The sequence below is a fragment of the Artemia sp. Qi Xiang Cuo genome, chromosome 8 (genome assembly GCF_049724085.1).
Source record: "Artemia sp. Qi Xiang Cuo chromosome 8, ASM4972408v1, whole genome shotgun sequence".
NCBI classification, from domain to species: domain Eukaryota; kingdom Metazoa; phylum Arthropoda; class Branchiopoda; order Anostraca; family Artemiidae; genus Artemia; species Artemia sp. Qi Xiang Cuo.
The window spans coordinates 13935499-13961280 of NC_142801.1; the positions used below are offsets into that span (position 1 = coordinate 13935499).

The 25782-nt window shown below is 35.0% G+C and overlaps 1 protein-coding gene across 6 annotated transcripts in view; it reads right to left on the minus strand.

The window, feature by feature from the left end:
* LOC148949182 (uncharacterized) overlaps positions 1 to 25782 on the minus strand; it is a 235625-nt gene that overhangs the window by 69282 nt on the left and 140561 nt on the right. For all 6 annotated transcript variants that reach the window (XR_016142109.1, XM_089093222.1, XM_089093226.1 and 3 more), the window contains 2 exons: positions 21180 to 21315; positions 6750 to 6904 (listed from right to left, as the gene is read on the minus strand). Coding sequence is in view for 5 of the 6 variants with exons in the window: in XM_089093222.1 (XP_088949348.1) it covers positions 6750 to 6904; positions 21180 to 21315 (291 nt within the window). In the remaining variant the exon portion in view is untranslated. The remainder of the gene's footprint in view (positions 1 to 6749; positions 6905 to 21179; positions 21316 to 25782) is intronic.

A 25782-nucleotide genomic window follows, 5' to 3' on the forward strand; every position in this document is an offset into this window, starting at 1 on the left:
CTTTCGACGCCCACCATGTCCCCAAACACACCCAATCAAAATTTTGAGATAGTCATTTTGTACAGCGTAGTTGAAAGTTTTGGAAATTGTATCTTTGAGCAGGAAACACCCCCCACAGTCTTCAGGGCAAGGGTTATGTTATGCCCTGGGGGCATATAAGGTTTTTAATGAAAGCTTCGTCGTAGAAACTTCAATAAGGGCTCATTCGGTTGAAAATTCAAAGGGCTAGTGCTCTTTTTAATAGTCGAAAGTGACTGGAGGGCAACTAAACCCCCTCTCTCAAGCCCGCTTTTTCCCTAAACATATCCAATCAAATTTTGAGATAGCCATTTTTTTCAACGTGGTTGAAAGTTTTGGAAATTAGGTCTTTAAGGATGACAACTCCCGCCCCCCTTCCACAGCCTTCAGGGCAAGGGTTGTAAGTTATGCCCTGGGGGCATATAAGTTTTTTTCTTTTATAGAAAATGTTATCGTAGAAATTTCAAAAAGGGCTTATTCGATTGGAAATTGAAATAGCTAGTGCCCTTTTTAATAGTAAAAAATAATTGGAGGGCAACTAACCCCCCTCTCAAGCCCATTATTTCCCCAAACACATTCAATCAAAGTTTTGAGATTGCCATTTTTTTTCAACGTAGTTGAAAGTTCTGGAAACTAGGTCTCAGGATGACAACCCCTCCACGAGCCCTCAGGGCAAGGGTTGTAAGTTAGGCCCTGGGGGCATATGAGGTTTTTATAGAAGGAGTTGTCGTAGAAACTTTAAAAAGGGCTCATTCGATTGGAAATTGAAAAGGCTAGAGCCCTTTTTAATAGTCGAAGGTTATTAAAGAACAACCAACCCTCCTCTCACGCCCACCATTTCCCCAAACACATCCAATAAAATTTTGAGATATTGATTTTGTTCAACGTTAGTTGAAAATTTTAGAAATTAGGTCTTTGAGGATGACAACCCCTCCCCCCACAACTCTCAGGGCAAGGGTTGTAAGTTATGCCCTGGGGCATATATGGTTTTTATGGAAGTTTTGCCGTAGAAACTTCAAAAAGGACTCATTTGATTGGAAATTGAAAGGGCTAATGCCCTTTTTAATAGCCGAAACTGAACGAAAAGTAATTGACCCACCTCTCGAGCCCACCATTTTCCCAAACAAATTCAATCAAAGTTTTGAGATAGCCTTTTTGTTTAACGTAGTTTAAAGTTATGGAAATAATTTATTTGACGATGACAACCCCCGAGAGCCCCCAGGGCAAAGGTTGTAAGTTATGCCCTAGGGACATATAAAGTTTTTATAGATAGTGTTGTCGTAGAAACTTCATAACGGGCTCATTTAGTTGGAAATTGAGAGGGCTAGTGCCCTTTTTAATAGTCGAAAGTGATTGGAGGGTAATTAACCCCCCTCTCACGCTCACAATTTCTCCTAATACATCCAATCAAAATTTTTCATATAGTCATTTTGTTCAACGTAGTAGAAAGGTCGGAAAATTATGCCTTTGAGGATGAACCCCCCCCCCCCATAGCCCTCACGACAAGGGTAGTAAGTTATGCCTTCGGGGCATTTTACGTTTTTATAGAAATTTTTGTCGTAGGGCTCATTTGATTTGTTGTAGCGCTTCAAAGGACTCATTTGATTGGAAATTGAGAGGACTTGTGCCTTTTTTATTAGTCGAAAGTGATCAGAGGGCAAATGTCTCCCTTGTCTTTAAGGATATCTCTTATGTCTTTAAGGATAATAAATCCCCCCCCTAGTCCTCAGGGTAAGGGTTGTAAGTTTTGCCCTGGGGACCATATAGGGTTTTTATGGAAAGTGTGGTCATATAAATTTCAAAGGGGGCTCATTGGATTGGTAATTAGACGCTCTAGTGCCCTTTTTAAGAGTCAACGTGATTAGAGGGAAGCTACCCCCCCCCCCCACACACAAGTCATATTGTCCAGAAATGCGTATAATAGAAATTTTGAGATAGCCATTCTATTCAAAATAGTGTAAATATCATATAACAAGGCTTTGGGGGTTAAAACAAACCCCAGAGACTAGGGGCAAGGGTTATAAGTTATGCCCAGGGGGTATTAAAGGTTTTTATGGAAGAAATGGTTGTTTAACTTCAGAAGAGGTTCACTCTTTCTCCCTGAAAAAGACTATGTCAATATAAAACGAAAATAAATTAATCAAAAAAAACTTTTTGAAAAAATAAGTTTTTCAAAAAAAAGTAAAGAACTCCATTAAACCAAAAATGAACAAAGATAGAATCAAATAATCTACCAAGCATGCAACTACCACAAATCAGTATTAATAAATAGAACCCAAAACAAACACAAATTAAAATAAGTCAAACTCAAAACCAGCAGAAATTAATCTGAATAGGGTTCTATACCCTATGATTTCTAAAAACCATAATATAATTTGTGCTTTACTTAAAAAAATTCTTTGCAGTATTTTCACTTTTTTGACTTTATAAGCTAAAATATCAGTTAAGATTTTATGGAATAAATATTAGCATCAGTTTATCAATTGAACTAAGAATGCAAATTTTTTTCAGTAAATTCATTTGAATTTGTTTCAGTAAAGTACAAAATATATTCTGGCTCTTAAAAATCATAAGGTTTAGAAATACTCAGATTAATTTCTGCTCGTTTTGAGTTTGACTTATTTTAATTTCTGTTTGTTTTGGGTTTCATTTATTTATTAATACTGATTTGTGGTAGCTGTATGCTTGGTTGATTCTATTTTTGTTCATTTTTGGTTTAATGGAGTTCTTTACTTTTTTTTTGAAAAACTTATTTTGTGCAAAAAGTTTTTTTTGATTCATTTCACATACAAGGGCTGAGACCCTTTCATCCATATTGTATAACTGAAACTGAAAGTTATTTTACGGGACGAATTAGTTTCGGAGTTCAGGATGGATTAATTTTAAGAAAATGTCTTTTAGATTAAGGAGATTACTAAGATAAAAAACAAGTTCTCTTATTTCTTGTTTAAATAAAAAAACACCGGAATTTTTCAAATGAAAACACAGAAAACCATAAACACTTACAACTGACATAAAATATCTTTTGAGTAAGGGTGGCTAACATTACAAGTTTCCCACTCTCTACGCTAAATTTTTGTCAACGCTTAAGCGTTGGTATGGTACGTTTTTTAGCAAACAAATATAACCACTTGGCAACTGCAATCACTTAATTTACCGATTTGCAATCAAATATAATTAAAATTATATTTTTTTCTTAAAGCAAAAGCAATCAATACACGCTTCGATTCTGAAAGGATCAAAGACAACATTCTAGTAAAGATCCATGTCCTTCTCATGTATTATTTGCTCTGTGAAAAAACAGCAACAAAAAAGCTATTATTGAATTGCTCTTGTACTAGAATATTTTTGCTTAATATTTTAGGGGGAAAGACGAAATTTTAGCATTAAGAGTGGGGTGTAATATTCCAAGAGTGATTTGACCTTTTGACCTTTGACCTTTGGTTACTATATATATTTATAGAAATAATAGAAATTTTTTTATAATTTTTAAAATATATTTATAAAAAATATATTTATAGAAAAATTACTATATAATATAATAATAGAAATTTGACCTTTTATTGCTATATATATTGTTAGCAAATTGCTTTATTGTAGTTAGCAAAAAATATTTTATGTGACAATGCTGGGCAAGTATCATATATATATATATATATATATATATATATATATATATATATATATATATATATATATATATATATATATATATATATATATATATATATATATATATATATATATATATATATATATATATATATATATATATATATATATATATATATATATATATATATATATATATATATATATATATATATATATATATATATATATATATATATATATATATATATATATATATATATATATATATATATATATATATATATATATATATATATATATATATATATATATATATATATATATAGGAAGAATTAGCAACAGTACTAAGAGGATTAAAAAATAATAAGGCTCCAGGTGCTGATAGGTGGTAAATGATAGGTAATGTTCAAGGTAGTAAATGAGTTTTTTAAATAAGGTGGTTGAGATGTTAAGGATAAGTTACTGAAGATTATGATCATGATTTTTGAAAAATGGGAAGTATTTAGCGATTTTAGGAAAACTCTAATTAAACCACTTCATAAGAAATATGATAACAGTGAGTGTTGTGACTATACAGGTATTAGTTTGGTTTCTATAGGAAGCAAATTACTTAGTCTGATGATACTTTTCTGACTTGAAGATACTGCAGATAAATTTTAAGAGAAGAACAATGTGGTTTTAGCAAGGGTAGAAGATGCGTCGACTAAATTTTTACTCTTAAATTAATAAATGAAGAGTGCCTGGGTCATCCAACGCCTTTGGTCCTCAGTTTTACAGATTATGAGCAATTGGTCGACCCAGCTGAAATAAGGGCCTTAGCGATGGTCTTATCCATGCATGGCATACTAGATAAATACATTAAAGTGATTAGCGGTACGTAAAAGAATATCATTGCTTCAGTTAATTTAGGAAATAAGGTTAGTAGCTGGTTTCGTATTAATCAAGAGTAAAGCAGGGTTGCGTTCAATCTCCATTTATATGGATCATTTAGATGGACTTTGTCCTAAGGAGCACAGCAAAGGCAATGGGAGAACCCAGATTCAAATGAAGACGTAAAACTTTCCTACACTTAGATTGTGCTGATGATTTCAGCATTTCAAATGAAAATTTTAGCAAAATGGATCAACTTTTAGAGGTTTAGCGAGTTATGAATGCAAGTATAGGTTTGAAAATTAATGTCAATAAAACTAATTAACTAGAATAAGGAATAAGTGAAGGTGAAGAGGTCATGCTGAGTAATATGTTTTGCCTAAACCCCTCAATATATTTTTTTTCCTCCCTCAGTGGAGTCGATGTCCCTTGAGCTTTTACTTCACGATATATGGATGGTCTTTTCTGCGCTTCAGAAATGATCTATTTTTAATCTCTTATGCTCTTTAGCGATTTATTTTTTGTATGCCCCTTGTATCCCTGGCCATGGAGCCTTTCGAGGGGACTACATTGTGATTCCACATTGTGATACATTGTGATTCCACAATGTATTTGTTGGTGAATAAAATAATGAACTCTGAACTCAGGGAAGATTGATCAAGTGGACAGATTCACTTACCTAGATAGTATTATTTGTAAAGACTATTATTATTTGTTAATATTATTTGATTTATTAAAGTTATAAAAGTAAAAACATTTATATTTTTTTCAGTAAAGTGCAAATTATGTTCTGGCCTTTGGAAGGCATAGGTTTGAGCACAACTTATGTTAATTTCTGCTCGTTTTGAGTTTGAGTCGGTTATTTATTGTAATTTCTGTTCGTTTTTGGTTTCATTTATTTATCGATGCTGATTTGTGGTAGTTTCACGCTTGGTACATTATTTGATTTTATTTTTGTTCATTTTTGTTTAATGGAGGTCTTTATTTCTCTTCGAAAAACTTATTTTGTGAAAAATGTTTTTTTTAATTAATAGGAAGTAAGGAGTAAAGTACTTTTTGCTCATTTTTGTTTAATGGAGTTCTTTACTTTTCTTCGAAAAACTTATTTTGTGAAATTTTTTTTTTAATTAATAGGAAGTAAGGAGTAAAGTACTTCTTGTAATCAATATTTGAGAGATACAATTAAAAATTTGCAAATACTATACATTGTTAAATGACTCAAGCTGCATCGTATGCTTTGATAGGCAAATCTTAAAAATAGGGAAAGGTGTTTTAGTTTCTATGCTGTATTTTTTATATAGTCTATGACTTGGGCGTTTAAATTCATGAAGTTGCAGAGTTCTATATGGGGATGTAACCAAGAATGACCATTGGAGATGGGTTTGGGTAGTTGTAGGTCATTAACATAAAGGACATATCGTCTAAAAATATTAAAAATTTTTCCATCCGTTTCAAAATACTTAGGCCTTCCCTAAAAATATATATTACCTAAAAGCAAGGCCGTATCCAGAAGGGACCCCTCCCCCGAAAAAAAAATGTTTGTCCGACTCGTAAAAAAACGTAACAAAAATGAATATAAACAAATTTTGATGCGTTTTTATAAAGTTTTTTTTTTAGTAAAACCCTCCGACAAAAATTCTTTTGTAACCCCCCGCCCCCCAGAAAAAAATCCTGGATACAGCTCCGCCTAAAATTATATCCAGAAGAATGAAAAATTTCTCCCTCAATTTTAAAATTATTCCGCCTAGGTCTATTACATTTCATATTCAAAACTAAAATTTACTGGAATAAATATGTTTAACTATGAAGTCAATTGTCGATGAATTACAGGAAAGTGGTTTTCTCTCAAAAACTGTCGACGATGTGAGATGCGTTAAAGAGAGAGTATTGTTTATCATCATTAGATGGGCATAAACATACTAAAAAGGACATGCCCATTGACATAGCTTCAACTGAAACTGAAGATTATGCCTTCTTTCGATTGTCACTATGATTATTATTTCTTATTCAAAATTTTACTGACTCCCAAGCCAGTAGTCTTCAAACTAAATGTAAAAAAGCTTGAGGACATGCACAATAGCCTAGGGAGCTGTTTGCCTACTGGTCAAACCCTTTCATAAGAAGATTTGAAAGTTTAGTATGTTTTATGATAGTGATTCTCAGCCTCTAATAAAGTAAAAAGAAAAGTGACAAAATAAAGAAAAATAATCACAAATAAATTTAATTAAACATCCTCACTATCTTACTTGAGATCTCACTAATTTCAGTTCTTCGGTTCGCGCGCTCTCCTCTTCCTTAAGTGACTCGTAGTTTTGAAAGAGTAGCTTATATTGGGATAATTCATTTTGTTTGTATTGATTTTCAACTATTACCTTGGCTTGATGTTCAATCCGTTCCTCCTCTTAAAAAAAAAAAAATCTAGCTGATACATTTACAAACATTACAAGTAGAATTTTCTGATCCACAAGGCAAAAGCCGGTCGGATGACAGGCGGATAAAAGAGAAAAAAAGTCGTAGCACATACTCCTTAGCGACAACAAGGGGAAAAATAGCTTTCTCCCCCCCCAAAAAAAACATTATAAGCCCCCTTACCCCTCCCCCCTAAAAAGAAGAATAAAATTTCTAGCTGATACATTTACAAACATTACAAGTAGAATTTTCTGATCCACAAGGCAAAAGCCGGTCGGATGACAGGCGGATAAAAGAGAAAAAAAGTCGTAGCACATACTCCTTAGCGACAACAAGGGAAAAATAGCTCCCCCCCCCCCAAAAAAAAATTATAAGCCCCCTTACCCCTCCCCCCTAAAAAGAAGAATAAAATTTCTTGGAAGTTTCAAATGGACCCCCCCCCGGCAGTGAGACAAAACTGGTATATTTACTCACCTACGAATGAAATTTGTCCCCTTTTAATGAAACCCACTGTCTGTATGCAATCTCTAATAAACTACAATCTCTTACCTTCAAGGTTTGGGCATGAAAAAGAAGAAAATGCTTTCTCTTTTGGGGCCATTCGAAACCCAACTGATTCGGTTCAGATTGGAAAAGTCTCCATCTCCAGAGAAACTGTCACCTGTTCAGGCAACGGTTTCACAGAATCAGGTCACAGCTTTTAGATTAGTGATTTGCTGGGCGTTACTGAGACTTACCCATTATACAAAGTGAGAAAATTTTTACTGAGCTTAACCCATATCAAACCTATTCATGTTTTAGACAGGGTGTCGGATTATATGCAAAAAACAGAGAAAGAAAAAAGAGTAGTAGAAGAAGAAGAAAAAATAAAACCATGATTTGAATTACTTCATCTTTCATGGTCAAAATAAGAGTTTTGATGGAGAGTAACTATAATTAATAACATTCTAACAGTTAGAGCATATTTTTTTGCTAGTGTATGGAAACTACGTCAATTACAAACTTACCACAGGGTTAAGCCGCTTGAGCTAGAAATACTGGCAAACACACTTTTCCACGACATCCTGTTTAAAGCATATTGTTTGACGGCCTATCGAAAGTTTGAAAGATTTTCAGCCATTTTATATTCTCATCCTTGCTTAATTTGGATCGTTCACACTTTATTTTACTAACTTGTTGCCTATTTGGGAAACTAAATCTCGAAAGGCAGCGTTTCGTCCACTCAAAGGCCTAACTACACTAACTAGGTCACTCTTGCATCAGAGAGACTACGTTTAAAATCTATACATGAGCATGGCGTAACCAGATTAGTAGCGGCAACTACTGGGGTACCCCCCCCAAGATTTCAAAAATACTTTTCACAAGCATTTTCATTGAAAAATACCCTTTGTGTATTGCCATTGGAAAAACAGAAAACAAAAACAAAATTGCCCAATCTAGATTTTGGAAACTAAATTTTGCCCCCTCCCACTACAGTTTCATTAATTGAGGCCACTGAACTGAGGGGGATCTTGTACATAAAATAAAATGTGATTTTTTTTTTATTTTTCAGAGGCAACGCTGTAATGTTGCCTATAGTAAAGAGCCATAAGGCTTCAATGGTTTTTTTTTTTAGAGGTACTTCATATGGAATGGGTGGTCATATAAACTTAGGAAAAGCTCATTGGTTTGGAATTAGGAAGTTCAAGTGCCCTAGTTTTAAGAGTCAAAAGCAATCGAAGGGCAGTTAGCCCCCCTCCCAACGGTTTTCCCAAATGCATCCGATCAAAATTCTGAGATATCCGTTTTGTTCAAAATAGTTCACAGGCCAAAAACATTGCCTTAAAGGTTGACAAAACCCCTCACAGTCCCTGGGGCAAGTTGCCTATTGTAAGCATATAAGGTTTTTGTTTATGGAAGAGGTGGTCGTATAAGCTTTGTAGGAAGCTCATTCAATTGGAAATAGAAAATTCTAGTTCTCTTTCTAAAATCAAAAGGGATCGGAAAGCAAGCAGTCCCCCCGCCCACCACGTCCTTTTCCCCCAAATGGACCCGAACAAAATTTTTAGATATTTATTTTGTTCAACATAGTCCAAGGGTAACAGTCCCCTGGGGTTGACACCCCCCAAACCCCCAGCAAAAGGGCTGTAATTTATGCTAATTACCCGTTGTTAAAATATAAGGTTTTTATGAAAGAGAAAAACGTATAAATTTTGGAGGAGGCTCCTTCAATTGGAAATCGAAGGTTCTAGTTCCCTCTTTAAAAATCAAAAGTGATCGGAGGGCAACTAACCCCCCTCTCCAGGCCCTTTTTCCCTAAATACATTTGATGAAAATTTTGAGATAGCCATTTTGTTCAACAAAGTCCGAAGATCAAATAAGTATCCCTCTGGGGTTGACAAACCTCAGTCCAGCCACTGTTGCAAGGGCTGTATGCCCATTGTCAACATAGAAGGTCTTTTACCAATAAAAAGGCCATGTTTGATCCTGGATCTCGAAAAAAATTTAGAGCATTAAGGTGAAACTTTAAGGAAATGTTGAGAGGGATGTCCAACACAATCAAAACACATTTTGTCGTTGCTGGTTGTGAAAAGGAAATTTTAGTGATATCTTAGGAATGGTTGAGGGTATTAGGTTGAAACTTTCAAGATATATTGAGGGGAAGCTGAAGAAAGATTGTAGGGCAACCATCCTCTCTCCTCCGCCCTCCTCTTTGTCCCTTTTATGCCCCCCTTCTCTTTAAAAATCCTCAAAATTTTTTAACTATCCTTTTGTTCAAACTAGGCAAAAGGTGCAGTCGGTATGCTTCCAGGGATGCCATATCCTCCACAGCCCCAGGGCAAAGATTGTAAATTATATTGTTTACAATGAAGATTTATCATTAGGAAAAGGAGAAAGTTTGGACTCCGAAAAGGCCAAGTGTATTAAGGTGAAACTTTGGGGAATGTTGAGGGAAGTCTTAAAGTAAATTAAAAATGCCCTACGTACATCCAGTTTATCCAAAAGCGGATCTACGATATCTTAAGAACGGCAGAGGGTGCTAAGTTGAAACTCTCATAACATGTTGAGTGGGGATATTAAAGTGGCTGGAGGGCTGCCTGCCCCCCTCCCATGCTCTCTTTAGCTTCTTTCTCTCAAAAATATTCTATCAAAATTTTGAAATAGACAATGTTCAGAATAGTCTAAAGGTCAAATAATTATACTTGTGGGAATGATATGATCCTCCACAGCTTTGTAGAGGAATGCCAAAAACAATCAAAACACACTATGTGCTTGCTAGTTGTAAAAAGGAATTATCAGTAATATCGAAGGAACGGCTAAGGGTATTAAGTTGGAACTTACAGACTATGCTGAGGGGGATATTGAAGTCACTGGAGGACTATAAACCCCCCTTGCCCTTTTTAGATGCTCCTCCCCTCAACACTGATCAAAATTATGAAAAACAGATTTTATTCAAAACAGGCAAAATCCAGTAGCCATGCCTTCGGAGATTCAATGCCCTTAAAAGCCCCCCAGGCAAGGATTGCAAACTATATGTTTATCCTTTTTTAATTGCAGGATTTACCGTTGCAAAATAGGGAATGTTTGATTTTGATTGTGTTCAAAAAAGGGTAATGTGTATTATGGCAAAACTTAGGGGAATGTTAAGGGGCATGTTTAACTAAATCAAAAGATAATATGTGCATCCAGTCATAGGCAGTGCAATAGCACTGCCTAAGTAAAAATCGATGTTGGCACAATGTATTATTTATTTTGTTTCCATACCCGGGCACTTCGTATCGAAGGAGTTGCCGTAGAAACTTCGAAAAGGGCTCATTCGATTGGAAATTGGAGTGGCTAGTGCCATTTTTAATAGTCGAAAGTGATTGGAGGGCAACTAGCCCCCCCCCACGCCCATGATTCCCCCAAACACATCCAATCAGAATTTTGCGATAGCCTTTTTGTTCAGCGTAGTTGATTTCCAGATAGAAATTATTTTTTTGAGGAGGACACTCCCCCACAGCTTTCAGGGCAAGGGTTGTAAGTTATGCCCTGGGGGCATATAAGGTTTTTATAGAAGGCGTTGTCGTAGTAACTTCAAAAAAGGCTCATTCGATTGGAAATCAAAGGGCTAGTGCCCTTTTTAATTGTCAAAAGTAATTGGAGGGCAACTAACCCCCCTCTCACGCCCACCTTTTCCCCAAACAGATCCAATCAAAATTTTGAGATAGCCATTAAGTTCTGGAAATTAGGTCTTTGAGGATGACGACCCCCTAACAGCCCTTAGGGCATGGGTTGTAAGGTATGCCCTGGGGGCATATAAGGTTTTTATAGAACGCGTTATCGTAGAAACTTCAAAAAGGGCTCATTCAAATGGAAACTGAAATGGCTAGTGCCCTATTTAAGAGGCAAAAGTAGTTGGAAGGCAAATACCTCATCTTCCACATTTGCCAGTTCTCCAAACCAATCTAATCGAAAGTTGGCAATAACCATATATCTTCGCGGAGTTTAAAGTTCAGGAAATTATACATTTGAGCAGGAATCTCCCCCTAGGGAGTGTCCCCCAGTCATTTGACTGGAAATGCAAAGGGCTAGTGCCCTTTTTAATAGTCGAAAGTGATTTGAGGGCAACTAACCTCCCTCTGACGCCCACCTTTTCCCCAAACAAATCCAATCAAAATTTTTAGATAACCATTTTGTTTAACGCAGTTTAAAGTTCAGGAAATTATACCTTTGAGCAGGACACTCCCCCCACAGTCTTCAGTGCAAGGGTTATAATTTATGCCCTGGGGGCATATAAATTTTTATTGAAATATTTGTCGTAGAAACTTGAAAACGAGATCTTTCGATTGGAAATTAAAGGGTTAGTGCCCCTTTTAATAGTCGAAAGTGATTTGAGAGCAACTAACCCCACTCTCACGCCCACCTTTCCCCCAAACACATCCAATCAAAATTTTTAGATAGCCATTTTATTCAACGTAGTTGAAAGTTCTGGAAATTATGTATTTAAGGATGACAAACCCCCCGGAAAAATGTGTCGTAGAAACTTGAAAAAGAGATCTTTCGATTGGACATTAAAGGGCTAGTGCCCTTTTTAAAAGTCGAAAGTGATTTGAGGGCAACTAACCCCCCTCTCACGCCCATCTTTCTCCCAAACACATCCAATCAAAATTTTTAGATAGCCATTTTATTCAAAGTAGTTGAAAGTTCTGGAAAGTTATGTATTTAAGGATGACAAACCCCCCAGAGCCCCCAGGGTAAAGGTTTTAAGTTATGCCCTGGGGGCAGATAAGGTTTTTATAGTTTTGGGTTATTTTATTTACTTGCTATTGAAATTTTTGCTAATTAATTTAAATTCCTTTAGGATTTAATGATTTATTAACTACAAAGACTTGGACTAAGAGATTTAATTAACTCAGAGGATTGAACTTCTTGTGCATAGCAGCAGCATCTATTATGGATTCAGAATAATGCGGCACCTGCTCAAAAAAATAACCGGCAAAACAGATGGCGTGCAGTGTATTGAATGCAATAAATGGTCTTGTTTTAGCTGTGAATAAACTAAGTACTCAAATGATTTGAAGAAGACCTTTGTGTGTGTAATTTTTGCGCAAAAATATTCTCCAACAACCTGTATCCTGACTAAATTGAAGTCGAAAAATAACAGTCCAAAACAGCCAAATAACAACAAGAAGAACCATAATCAATTTCAAACGAATATTATTTTCCCGATTGAAAGTGTGTTGACAAAATCATCAGAGGCTCCTGTCGTAGCACCGAGACTTATGGCAGCTGTAGAAAATTTAACGGTGGAAAGAAAAGACTGATCAGCTTCTGAACTGAGTTGTCTCATATGTGACGGAACGACAAAAGATAGCCCCTTGTTTTATTGTCCTCAATACTTACACCGCATGCATGCAGCCTGAGCAGCAATTGATGTGGACATAGTTCTTGCCCTCGGGGCGATTCTTTCTTTTAACCTGTGAAAAGTGCTTAAACCAGGGTAATAATACCAGCTCAAAATGTCCCAATACTGATGTATCTATTCAATGCAGTAGCTTTGTTACCAGTCAAGCCACTCAAACTGAACAAGAGTATACTCAGTAACTTCATATAGATGAAGAGACTCATATAACTGATCTGAGCTCCAAGCGACGTGTTTGCAGATTTCACATGAGTGGAGGCTGCAAAAAGGCGAAGAATTGCACGTTTCTTCATCTTTGCATGGATTTTTTAAAGGTAGCTGCCATGACCAGTGTTGTCTTCTGCCACACAAATCTCTGTGCAAAAACTTTGCTCATAGATTTTATTTCACGAATTGTTGTCCTAATGTGCATCTCACTTTCCGCAGAACGGGGAGCGAAAACTGCACCTCTTTTGATGCAGGGCTGCCAAAGACGACCATACCCAGTCCCTCTTATGAGTTTGAATCTCATGTCGCCTGTCTTAAATCAGCCAATGCACATCCCTCCTCTATCATACCAACCACCCCCCCTCTTGAAACCCTGGAGAAACTGGCAAAAAAAAACTTTAGACGGCCTTCCGCCAATCCGTCCGGTCCAAACAACCAACAGGGCTAAAGAAATCAAAGATTCACCCACCATTCAAACCATGCTTTCCGAGTTTTTCAACTTTGAACCAATTCATTGTGCTGGCAAGCGAATTCGAGACCGCAGTGTAAAGTCCTTAATTCATCCCTATGCATTTCCGAAAATACTATTATCAAATGTCCAGTCACTTATGAAGAAAATGGAAGAGGTCGAACTATGTTTCAAAAATGAACTTATTGATATTGCTTGTATCTGTGAATCGTGGCTCGCGACTGAAGAGTATGTTGCATTTGATAGATACGATGCGTATTTAAGAGCAAGAATGACACTCGATGACATTCCAGTAGCACATGATAGTGGTGTTGGTATTATTTATCCACCAGCTATAAAAAACAGTGTCCTCAATTTCAGCAATATACCAAATAAACACGGTTTCAAGTCTTATGGTTGTGGTACAGGTCTAAGAGGCTACCTAACGAAGTGGTATGACTGGCAATATGTGTTGTTTACTATCCGCCCCGTAGCCCTTATCGTAAATGCCTTGTGAATTACTTACTGAATTGCACTGATAATGTGCGATCCTTGTATCCTAACGCTGGTATCATCATGACTGGCGACTTTAACAACTTGGATCCCAAATGGATAAGCAATCCACTGTCACTTAAGCAGATTGTTAATGTGCCAACAAGAGGTGGCCGTATGCTAGATCTCTCATCTTTATCAACCGTCTGGAATATTACAATACTCCAGTTACATTACCCCCATTGGGTATGAGTGACCACCTGTGTTTGGCTTGGGTACCTAATCCCAAATAGACAAAAAAATAGTGTGGTATACAGGCCCTACACACCGGAGCTAGTAAATCTCTACAAGAAGTGGCTCAAAAATCGTAACTGGCGTGATATCCTCTCATTGTCTGATGGTGACGAAATGGCACGTTTATTTTGTAAGGAACTGTTCGAAAAATACTCTAAAATTTTCCCACAAAAAAAAATATGTGAAATCGGGATCTTCGATATGATAAAATTGAGGAATGAATTGCATTTAACTGGGCCTGAGGAATATTTCAAAAGGTTAAGAAATACAATTGTGTACAAAATAAGATATTCACGCATGCATTAGGGTTCAAAAATAATAAGCAAGATATATCAATCTATCCCAAGGAAGTTCCACCGCACAGTTCAGAATATTATCGGCAAAAAAGTGACCAAAGTTGAAGTTAGAGATAATGATGGTAAACCCCTGCAAGCTTATGCGATTAATGAATTTTTTGCATCAATTGTTAAAATTCATCCACGACTATCAAAATTACCACTTAAGGACTCAGTTTCAAATACCCCTATCCTAGAGATTAGTTCAGTTTTTGCAACAATTGGTAAAATTCATCCACGACTATCAAAATTACCACTTAATGGCTCAGTTTCAAATATCCCTATCCTAGAGATTAGTTCAGTTTTTGCATCAATTGTTAAAATTCATCCACGACTATCAAAATTACCACTTAATGGCTCAGTTTCAAATATCCCTGTCCTAGAGATTAGTTCAGTTTGTGCATCAATTGGTAAAATTCATCCACGACTATCAAAATTATCACTTAATGGCTCAGTTTCAAATATCCCCATCCTAGAGATTAGTTCAGTTTTTGCATCAATTGGTAAAATTCATCCACGACTATCAAAATTACCACTTAATGGCTCAGTTTCAAATATCCCTATCCTAGAGATTAGTTCAGTTTTTGCATCAATGGTTAAAATTCATCCACGACTATCAAAATTACCACTTAATGGCTCAGTTTCAAATATCCCTGTCCTAGAGATTAGTTCAGTTTTTGCATCAATTGTTAAAATTCATCCACGACTATCAAAATTACCACTTAATGGCTCAGTTTCAAATATCCCAATCCTAGAGATTAGTTCAGTTTTTGCATCAATTGGTAAAATTCATCCACGACTATCAAAATTACCACTTAATGGCTCAGTTTCAAATATCCCTATCCTAGAGATTAGTTCAGTTTTTGCATCAATTGTTAAAATTCATCCACGACTATCAAAATTACCACTTAAGGACTCAGTTTCAAATATCCCTATCCTAGAGATTAGTTCAGTTTTTGCATCAATTGTTAAAATTCATCCACGACTATCAAAATTACCACTTAATGGCTCAGTTTCAAATATCCCTGTCCTAGAGATTAGTTCAGTTTTTGCATCAATTGGTAAAATTCATCCACGACTATCAAAATTATCACTTAATGGCTCAGTTTCAAATATCCCTATCCTAGAGATTAGTTCAGTTTTTGCATCAATTGGTAAAATTCATCCACGACTATCAAAAATACCCCTTAATGGCTCAGTTTCAAATATCCTTATCCTAGAGATTAGTTCAGTTGTTAAGAAGTTGAAGGCACTTGATCCTTGTAAATCTAGTTACCCAAGTGAGATACCAATAAAATTGATTATTGATTGTGCGGATCTTTTATTTACTCCTTTAACAGCAATTTTTAACTAGTGTTTTATTGATGGTGTTTTCCCTAGTATTTTTAAACAGGCGCATGTTACACCAATCCCCAAATGTAAGGTCCCTAAAGATATTACTGATAAGAGGCCGATTTCAAACCTGGCCGGATTTCGACCTGGGCATAGTACTGTTTATTATTTGGTTGCACTGTTGGATACCGTCCTTAAACATTTAGAAAAAATGGGGCTTATGTTGATGCATTATTTGCTGATATAGTTAAGGCTTTTGATAGTCTCGACCATAATGTAGTAGTGGAAGAAGCCAAGATTATGGGTGCCCGTTCATTTGTTGTACGTATGCTTGCGAGTTTTCTTTTTAAAAAGATCTCAGTGTGTCAAACTCCCTTATCATGAGCCATCTGGATTTTTAGAATTTTTTTACGGTTCGCCACAAGGGACTAAATTAGGCCACTTTCTTTTCTAATTGTTTTTAATCGTCTTTTAGCAACAGTTCGTGAGCGTTTTAAATTTGCTGATGATTTAACTGTCTTATTACTGCAACTAAGCCCTCACACTGCTGAACAGTCTGACCTGACGAGAATGTTTAATGACCTAAAAGCTGAATTAGGAACGGGTAGAACTGACGGTCAGCGAAACTAAGAGTTCTTATATGACTTTTTCCTTCCTAAAGGTCGACAGCCACTCCTATCTCATTTCCCTACGGCCGACAAAGAAAACTGTTAAAGTACTTGGAATACTTTTGGACGAAGATTTAATATGGAACTCGCACGTTGACTATCTGACTAAAAAAGGGGCCTCACTTTTACATTCATTTTCAAACCTGAAGAGATTTGGTATGCCAACTGAGGTTTTACAGTCTGTTTACTGCAGCTACATTAACGCTTCTCTTGAGAATGCATGTCCAGCTAGGCATTTGAGTTTGACGAAAGGTGAATCAGATAGAATTGAGATAATATAAAAAAAAACAGTAAAAAATATACTTGGACATAACCACTCAACATATGACGATTCACTAAACAGCTCAACTTGAATTCACTTGATAAGTCATTAACATGAGGTGACATATTGGTTTGAACTAAATTGTTTGAATTCCCCAGCTCATCGTGGTCTACTACCCAACCTCGATAGCTCCCCTACTGAAGGACGAGTCACTAGACTCTGATAAATAAAAAATTATTGTCCACAGTTCATGAGTTACCCAGCCTATAGTAGCAAAAGATATTGCAAATCATTTGTCCCTTATTTTACTCGGTATTCTAATAATATTACCTTGATAAATATTTAATGTTTGATGCAGTTTATTTCAGATATTTGCCTGTGAGTGCTTTTGAATGCACCAACCATTTATATATTTAATACTCTGATACATTATAAAGTTTATACTATAAACGTTCACTACTTTAACTGTGAAAATTGATTCTTGAAATTTATTAATTTTATGTTAATTTTTTTATTGAATCATTTTAAATTATTGACCTTGAAAACTTTAATTTATTGACTTGCTGCCTTAATATTATCGTGTTGCTATTTATTTATTTATTATTATTATTTTTTAATCCTTGTTTTGGGTCTCTTTTTTATGTCATGACATGCTCATGTCAGGTAGTGAATAAAATAAATTCTATTCTATAATTTGGAACTTCGAGTTCTTGTTGAGACGGTAGTTGAAAAAGGAAGAGAGAACAATCAGCCCCCGTACTCTTGCCGTTTAGATACTCCCCTTTGCAATGACAGAAATATTAAAAAAAACATTTTATTCAAAATATTCACAAGGTCTAATAGCTCTGTCGAATTAACCAATTTGTCCATTTTTAACATGCAGGATTTATATCTTTGGAAAAAAGGGAATGTTTAATCCTGGCTTCTTCCTAAAAAAGGGTGAAATTTCGGTGATTGTTGAGGGGTATGTTAAGCTAAATTAAAAAAAAACAAAAAAACACAAAACACTACTTGTATCCAATTTATCAAAAATGCATATATACAATATCTTAGGAAAGGGTTAGGGTATTAACTTGAAACTTTCAGGGCCATTACTACTACAACTGCGGTTGCAAATGCAACTGGCTGCGACTGCAGCAGTGGCTACTGCCGACTGCGACAACTAGCATCTGAGACTTCAACTGCTTTGAACTGGTACTAAATTTAATTGTGACTACTCTCAGGGACTGTTAGTGGATGTTGAATAAAATCAAAACACACTATGTTCATGCTGATTGTCAAAAGGACACATCAGTTATATCTCAGGAACGCCAGAGGACATTAAGTTGAAACTTTGAACAGTGCTTGAACCCTCAGGGAATGCTGAGGGAGATTTTAAACTATATCAATTGACACTATGTGCATCCAGATTATCAACAGAGAATATATGCAATATTTTAGGAGCGACTAAGGGTCAGAATATTCAATCAAAAGATAATATCTCTAGAGCGGCTAATGACATTTAGTTAAAACTTTTAGGGAATGTTAAGGGGATGCTGAAATAAATCAAAAGCCAATAATTAGAACTATTAAAAAAGAATTAGACATTTTATTTCTTACGCCAGAGACATGAAATACTGGTGAAATATTCACTATATTAACCAAACCAAATTTTTGGCAATCAAAAACAGATATAATTTAATTAAAAAAAACCTTTCTGAAAAATAAGTTTTTCAAAGAAAAGTAAAGATCAATATTAGATTGAGACTAAGAGAAACGAATACTATAGCTATTAAAACTCAAAACAACCAAAAATTACTATTAAAGAATAAATGGAATCCGAAACGGACAGAAATCAAAATGAACAATCATATCAAAAATAAAGGTGACAGATACTTAAAAAGAGATAAATTGATAAATCTTAAAAGTAGTAAGAATCAAGCTGAATGTTCATGTCAATCTTAAAACGAACAAAAATTACCCCAAACAGGAGTTTGGCTACTGCCCTTTTCCTCCTTTCCTAACCATAAAAGTCTAAACTTTCTACGTCATTTGCGCTTTACTGAAAACGAAATATGCTACAAATATTTTCTGTAATATTTACAACATTAAGAAAAAAAATAGAAATTGTAGTAAAATAAAATTTTGAATTGCTTATTTTCCAAGGATTATTATTTATTATACATTAAACACTTATTTTACTTTCATTAGTTCTTTCCCGTCATCTTGACTGTTATAGTGATTTAACATTTATTTTTCGTCAATGTTTTTTTAAAACAAAAGTATAGTGTTCAAGATACATATATTTTTTAATAAAACACAAGTAATGCAACAAGTTTATACTTTTACGGTTAGGGAAGGGTAAACAAAAAACACCTACTTGGAGTAATTTCAGTTCGTTTTGAGTATAGAGTTTGAATTATTAAAGGAATTTATGTCTTCTGGTATTGAGTTTAATATGGCTCTTTACTTTTCTTTGGAAAAATTCTTTTCGGAAAGTTTTTCTAAGTAATTCCAAGAAGCGAGGGTTACGGATGCAAATTCTTTTGTTTATTGTGTTTTTTTTTCAGGAAGTAATCGCATCAATCTAGGGCAGTGGCCTTAGAATACTGACAGAGGGCACATTCAAACGAACATCATATGTTCTAGTGTACATTTTAAGAAACCAAAATAGTACCAAAATAAATGGCAAAATTTTGTCCTTTTTGAACACAAAAATAAACATTTTCGACTGAATAGGGCAAAAAATGCTATCAAGCGAAAATTATAACATAAACAATTAACCCAGAACTGCTAAAAGACTGGTTATATATGTTAACAGTCCCATAATCCATCCCCCCGGGCGATCGCATATTTGTCCCTAAATGGACATGTTGTCATAATACTAACGGTTATAAGCTTTTACATAGTTCAGCACCGACTATAAGATGGGAAGTTTATTTGATCTACCATTATTAGGGGGAGGGGATTTCCTATAGTTATAAAAGTGCCTTTTTAGTCATGCACTTTCAAAACCTTCAATGACAGATACTACATATCAATATGGAGGGCAGGGGGTTACCTTCTAATCTTACCTTTGAAGGATTCTATTTTCATGAAGCTTGCAATATGCATGCCTTCTTGTTCCGGAAACGGTATCTTTAAAAAAAAATTTGTATTTTTTTTTAATATGATGAAAAATACTATGAAAAAACTGAACGTTTGCGCAATGAGCGGTTGATGAAGGCTGCAGCCTCCCGTATGTGCAGTAAAATTTGATGTTAAAAATTTGATATACAAAATTTGATGTGCTGCAAATAAATTTGATGTGCTGCATTTAAACCTAAGCGAGTCCTTTTTCCCAAAGTATGTTTATAAAGGATAGCTTAGAATATGATATTAAAAAGAAAAATTTATCTTTAAAAATGTTTTTCTTCAAGCAAAAGTAAAGAGGTCTACCACCTGCCTCCCTCCTGCTGTTTGCGCTTAAAATATCTTTTTATTTCATTTTAGGGCTTTAAGAGTTAATGCTCTGAACCAAGAACAATGTGATAATAATTCAGTTTTTATCACAGACTTCAAGAACAACAAGGATTATTTACTTGAATTTGCTTAAAAAAATGAAATAATTGGTTTAAATATTTTGGAAGGCAATTCAAAGATAAAATATTTCGAGTTACCACCTTGCTATATTTTCTGCATTCTAGAACACTTTCCGAAAAGAACTTGTCAGACTTTTGCGCATATACAGAATAATTTTTACATGTTTGAAATTTCATAGTCGCTCTTTAGTTTCATTCGTAAAAATGTGTTTTTTATTTAATCCAACATCAAAAAAGTGTAAAGCCAAAAGGTTTGTTTCAATTTTGTCTTTGTCAATTGTATTTTGCCTATTGTTTCCACGGTAAGATGCGTACACAGTAATTTGTTTCAGAAAAGGGATGGGTAAAACAAAAAAAAATAACACAAAAATGTGAAATATACATGCATTTTTAAGAAATGTCAAATATCACAGGATACCGGCCCAAGAGGCCCCCTTCCGATGTACGGCCTTCTCAAGGGGCAAATATAAGCAGAGGCAGAGATAAGACCCTAGAGGATTTTCAAGTTGAAGAAACAATTCCTAAACACGCCCTTCCAGCCCCTCTCTGACAGATTTTTGATTAATCTTTATTTAGGTTTCTGCTGGAAATTGTGTTTTTGACATTAAATGCTATGCACTCGAGATAAGAAATATGTAAATCACTGTAAGGACTGTAAATCCTGTAAAATATGTAAGGACTATAAAATGTACAACCTGTGGGGTTTTTTGTGTCACATGTAATATAATACACTATGCTATATAAAATCACAGCAGCAAATTAAAAAATAAGACGAAGAAACTCACCAGCCATCACAGTTTTATTTGCTTCAGCAGATTTATAATTTTTCAATAGTTCTTGCATTTCTTTTATTTTCGAATCAAAGTCATCTTTCTGCTCTTTGATGCGATGACTTAGCAGCTCAAGTCGGGACTTCATTTCCTATAATTTTATCTAATATTAAATTAGGCTCTAAATTTTTGATGTCCTGAAAAGCCCAGTGTTCATCACATTATATAAGTTCAGAATAGCCGAATAAAACCCAAAAAGCCCTAATGGATTCATTCTCAGGTTGCACATCAAGATAAAGAAGAAGAAGATACAAAAATACATCGAAATAAAGATAGCTCACATGCCCTGCATAACTGGTTAAGAAATCAAGCCATGTGTAGAGGCATTGCAAATGAATATGCCAATGCCCAGAAGACATTCCCAGTACCAGCAAAGTCTATTACACCTACTTTCCCCCAAACCCCTCCATGGAACTGTCAATTCCCATAATAAATACTAATTTCTCAAAGTGGACAAAAGAACTTACCCCTATTGCTTTCATCCAGAAAAAAAAATTGCTGAACTAAATACAATTACATATAATAACCATTTCCAAATTTTTGTTGATGGGTCCAAAATAAATGAGAAGGTGGCAAGTGGAGCTTTCCTCCCGCCCCCTAATATGGCAATGCGTGAGAGAATGTATGATAAGGTGTCTATAATGTCTGTAGAGTTAAATGCCATAACCATGGCATTAGAGCACCTCATGAATAACCAACTGTTGATTGCTAATTCACAAAATATTATAGTTTATTCTCACTATTTGTCAAACCTAGAGCTGCTATCTTCAACTTCTCCGTATAAGATGGATATAGACACTTTTCATTGTCTTAATATTATTAATAATCCTGCCTCAAGAGGCATAAGAACTTACCTTCAGTATGTTCCAAGCCACTCAGGTATAACTGGTAACCATCAGGCGGATGAAATTGCAAAAAATGCTATAAATATTGACCAGCCAAGTGGGAGACCAATCCCCATTAGAGATATTTACCACTGGAGATTATCCGAGGTACTGTTTAATAAGAATAATCCAATTCTATCTCCCTTCCCAATAAGTATTTTTCTAAAATTTATCATAGAATTCGGTCTGGCTCAAATGGGCTAAAGTTTCAGGCGTTTTCATATCAGTTCCCTAATTCAATTGACTCAGTTCCCTTCTCCCCTCTTTGCATTGGTATTGCAATATAAACAGATGAAACTATTGACCATTGCCTATTTGAATGTAATATGCTGACGTCTGCAGAGTATACCCTGCTTTGTAAACTGTTAAAGTGCTTCAAACACCACACAATCTCACTATCAGCTAAGAGTCTTAATGACTATAGATGCACACAGAGCACAGAAATCAAGGTTTATCTTCTTATATTTCAACTCCTAGATTCAAAAGATTTACTGAAAGAAATCTGAGCAGATTTAATATAAATAAGAAGCAACCAATTCAGTAGCTCTGTTCAGTTCACAGAGTAAAGCAAAAGGGCTGAATAGTCTCAACTAAAATGCCCCACCTGATGAAATAGAAGAAGAAGAATAAGCCCCCTTAATTAAGTTCAGTCAAATTCTAAAAGCATTTTCTAGGATAGTCAATGGCCATGTAAAGAAATTCGGTTATCATTACAAAACTCAAGATCTTTTCCAAGGATTAATTTTAAACAAGTTTTTATGTCGTTGACATAGCCTTAGATATTTCGTTTTATTATTGTTTGAATGGTTACATAACCTTGTCTTGTTAAATTATTTGAAGATAGCCATAAGAAAACTCAAAAAAGTGATTAAGGCAATTGAGAAACTCCTGTTAAGAAGCTGCTTCTAAATCTTCCATCTATTCATTTTCTTTCATTTGCAGATCTTTTTTAAGAAATTAATTAAAACAAAATTTCCCACGAAATCAGTTTTTCAAAAAAAAGTGAAGAACTCCATTAAACCAAAAATGAACAAAAATAGAATCAAATAATATACCAAGCGTAAAACTACCACAAATCACCATCAATAAATAAATGAAACCCAACACGAACAGAAATTACAATAAATAACCAAGTCAAACTCAAAACGAGAAAAACTTAAAATGAGTAGTGCTGACAACCCCCATGCCTTCTCAAGGCAGAACATAATTTGCACTTTACTGAAAAAAATTTAAATGTTTTCACTTTCATAACTTTAATATATAAAAAATTATTAAGATTTTAAGGAATAATTTACTTGTATTTTTTTTATAACATATATATTTTTACAGAACTCAATATGTTTGAAAGCAGCAGAATATGCTACTGTACTCGACAACGCATTTGTAGAATCGGATAATAAAAACAATATAATATAATAATATAGGATTATAATATCAATATCATATAATAATATCGGATTACGAAAATAATACGATTTGAGGTTTATGTTCCCTGTGCAACTTTTTCTATCACTCCATAGCTAATATTCCATCTACCAAATTTAATTTTGAAACTTGGTGTATAAGGTTATCGTGTACAGGGTTGTATAAATGTACTACGTAAACAATAGGTTGAAGATCATTTAAAAACGACAATTTTTGCAATTTTTTTCAGCAAGTTTAGAGTCTTTTCTAAGGAAAAGTATAAATAGTATCTTAATCTGTCTCGGTGAATGGAAAGTTTTGAGATTTATAAACCCAATGAAACAAGTATCTTGTCCTTTTGGTGCAAGATATAGCTATAGGTTTGTCGCAAAATCCCACGTTTCAGAAGGAAAGTTTACACTAGAAAAGAAAAAATAGGAAAGCCTTGTCAGTTACTGTTTCTAACCTCAACTTTAATAAAATATGAAGAGCAACACCAAAGATTAGAATGAGACGGAACATATACACCCAACTACCACCAAAAACCACCCAAAAGAACACGGAAAGAACATATCATAGTATGAATGAAGAAGTTACATCTAAAGAGTCAAAATCAAAATGGAATATAAAAAAGTCAGGCTTAAGGCAAAGAAAATCTAGGTGAGCCCAACACCCACAAACTTCACAAAAACTGCGACTCAGGGACAGGGGCGTCCTGAGGCTCATTTTACTAGAGGGGGGGGGCAATCTTCGTAAATTTTACAGATTTGCTACCTGATTTATGCCGAATTTTCTGCAGAAATCAAGAATTTTGCTAAATTTCAACCAATTTTGCAAAATTTCTGCCGAAATTTTCCGCTTCGGTGAAAATTTTACCGAATACCAAAAAGTTCTGGGGGGCACCCCTCTCCGCCCCTCATCGGGACGCCCCTGCTCAGGGAAAGAACTGAGCAATCCCAGCAACTCCAATACAAACATGCATGTTCCGCTTCACGTCTGTCGTGGAATTATAAAACCCAATAAATAAGTTTCATATGTGTGAAGCATCAATAAAACGGATATAATCAAGACTGCTATCTACAGATCTCTGCATCCATAAGTTTTTTTTGGATTACTTATTTGATAGTCTTATAGTCTTAAAGTATTTAACCAGTCCTGGGCCCATTTCATCTCATATAGAGCATTTGCATGTAGATAACTCACTCTAAATTCTCCCCAAATTTGATTGAGAACCGACAACCCAATTTGATAGAAGATGGATGACATAAATCCAGAAAGCCCCTCCCACCACAGACGTCATATCGGTTACAAATTACGAAAAGCACAACTTGAAACAGCTCTTACTTCCTGACATATTAAAAGGAGATCTGTAAACCATTTACAGATGTCGTAATCACAAGAACTTAAGCACCACTCCTTGTCACCACCCTCGCAAAGGTGGGATCAGGTCAACTCCATAAGGTAAACGTAAGACAGTAGCTCTTACTTAAGTCTAGTTTTTAGACAGTGTCTTACTTAATTGATCCTAAAATTTTTTCAGGCAGATGTTCTGATTATAAAAATTGGGACCCCCCTCCCACCCTCTGTAGAAATCGGTCATACCCAGAGATCTAAAAAGAAAACTAGAATACTTTTTTTATTTCTTATCGAGCTTGATTAAGGCCTGACCACCCCTTCCCACTTTATCTTGATCGAAAGAATTCAGGGATTTCCATCCCTTGTCTCTCCCAAAAAAGTTTGAATAAGGCCTTAGGTCCCAAAGGCATAACTGGGAAACTATCTTTTGCATCCCACCAAGTTCGGTTGAGACCACACAGCCTCTTCCGGTAAAAGTTATAATGACAAGCATTAAAATTACGACGTTTCAATGTCATTCATATTAAAGATTCTTTTTGTTAAGATAGATAAGATAATTATATTTGACATTTTTGCACCACTTGCTATGGAAACCCCTAAGGGCTCGTATAAGCACTATTCTAAAAGCACTATTTTATATTATTCTACATGGCAATAATACTCGATTCACTCATATCCAACAAGCCATCCTACTTATATAAAACACGCACATAATTACTATTCTTTTGCAAGGGAAAATCTTTTCGCTTTGGCCTTGAAAGTTACCAGATAGCTTGCATTTACTATTGCAACCGATACTATATCCCATACAAAGAGAGCAACAGTTGAGTTTTGTACTGTTTTGTTGAACATAAGGCAGCTTAATGTTCATTCATATAACTATCATTTTTAAATTGGATTATCGTCTTATCTTG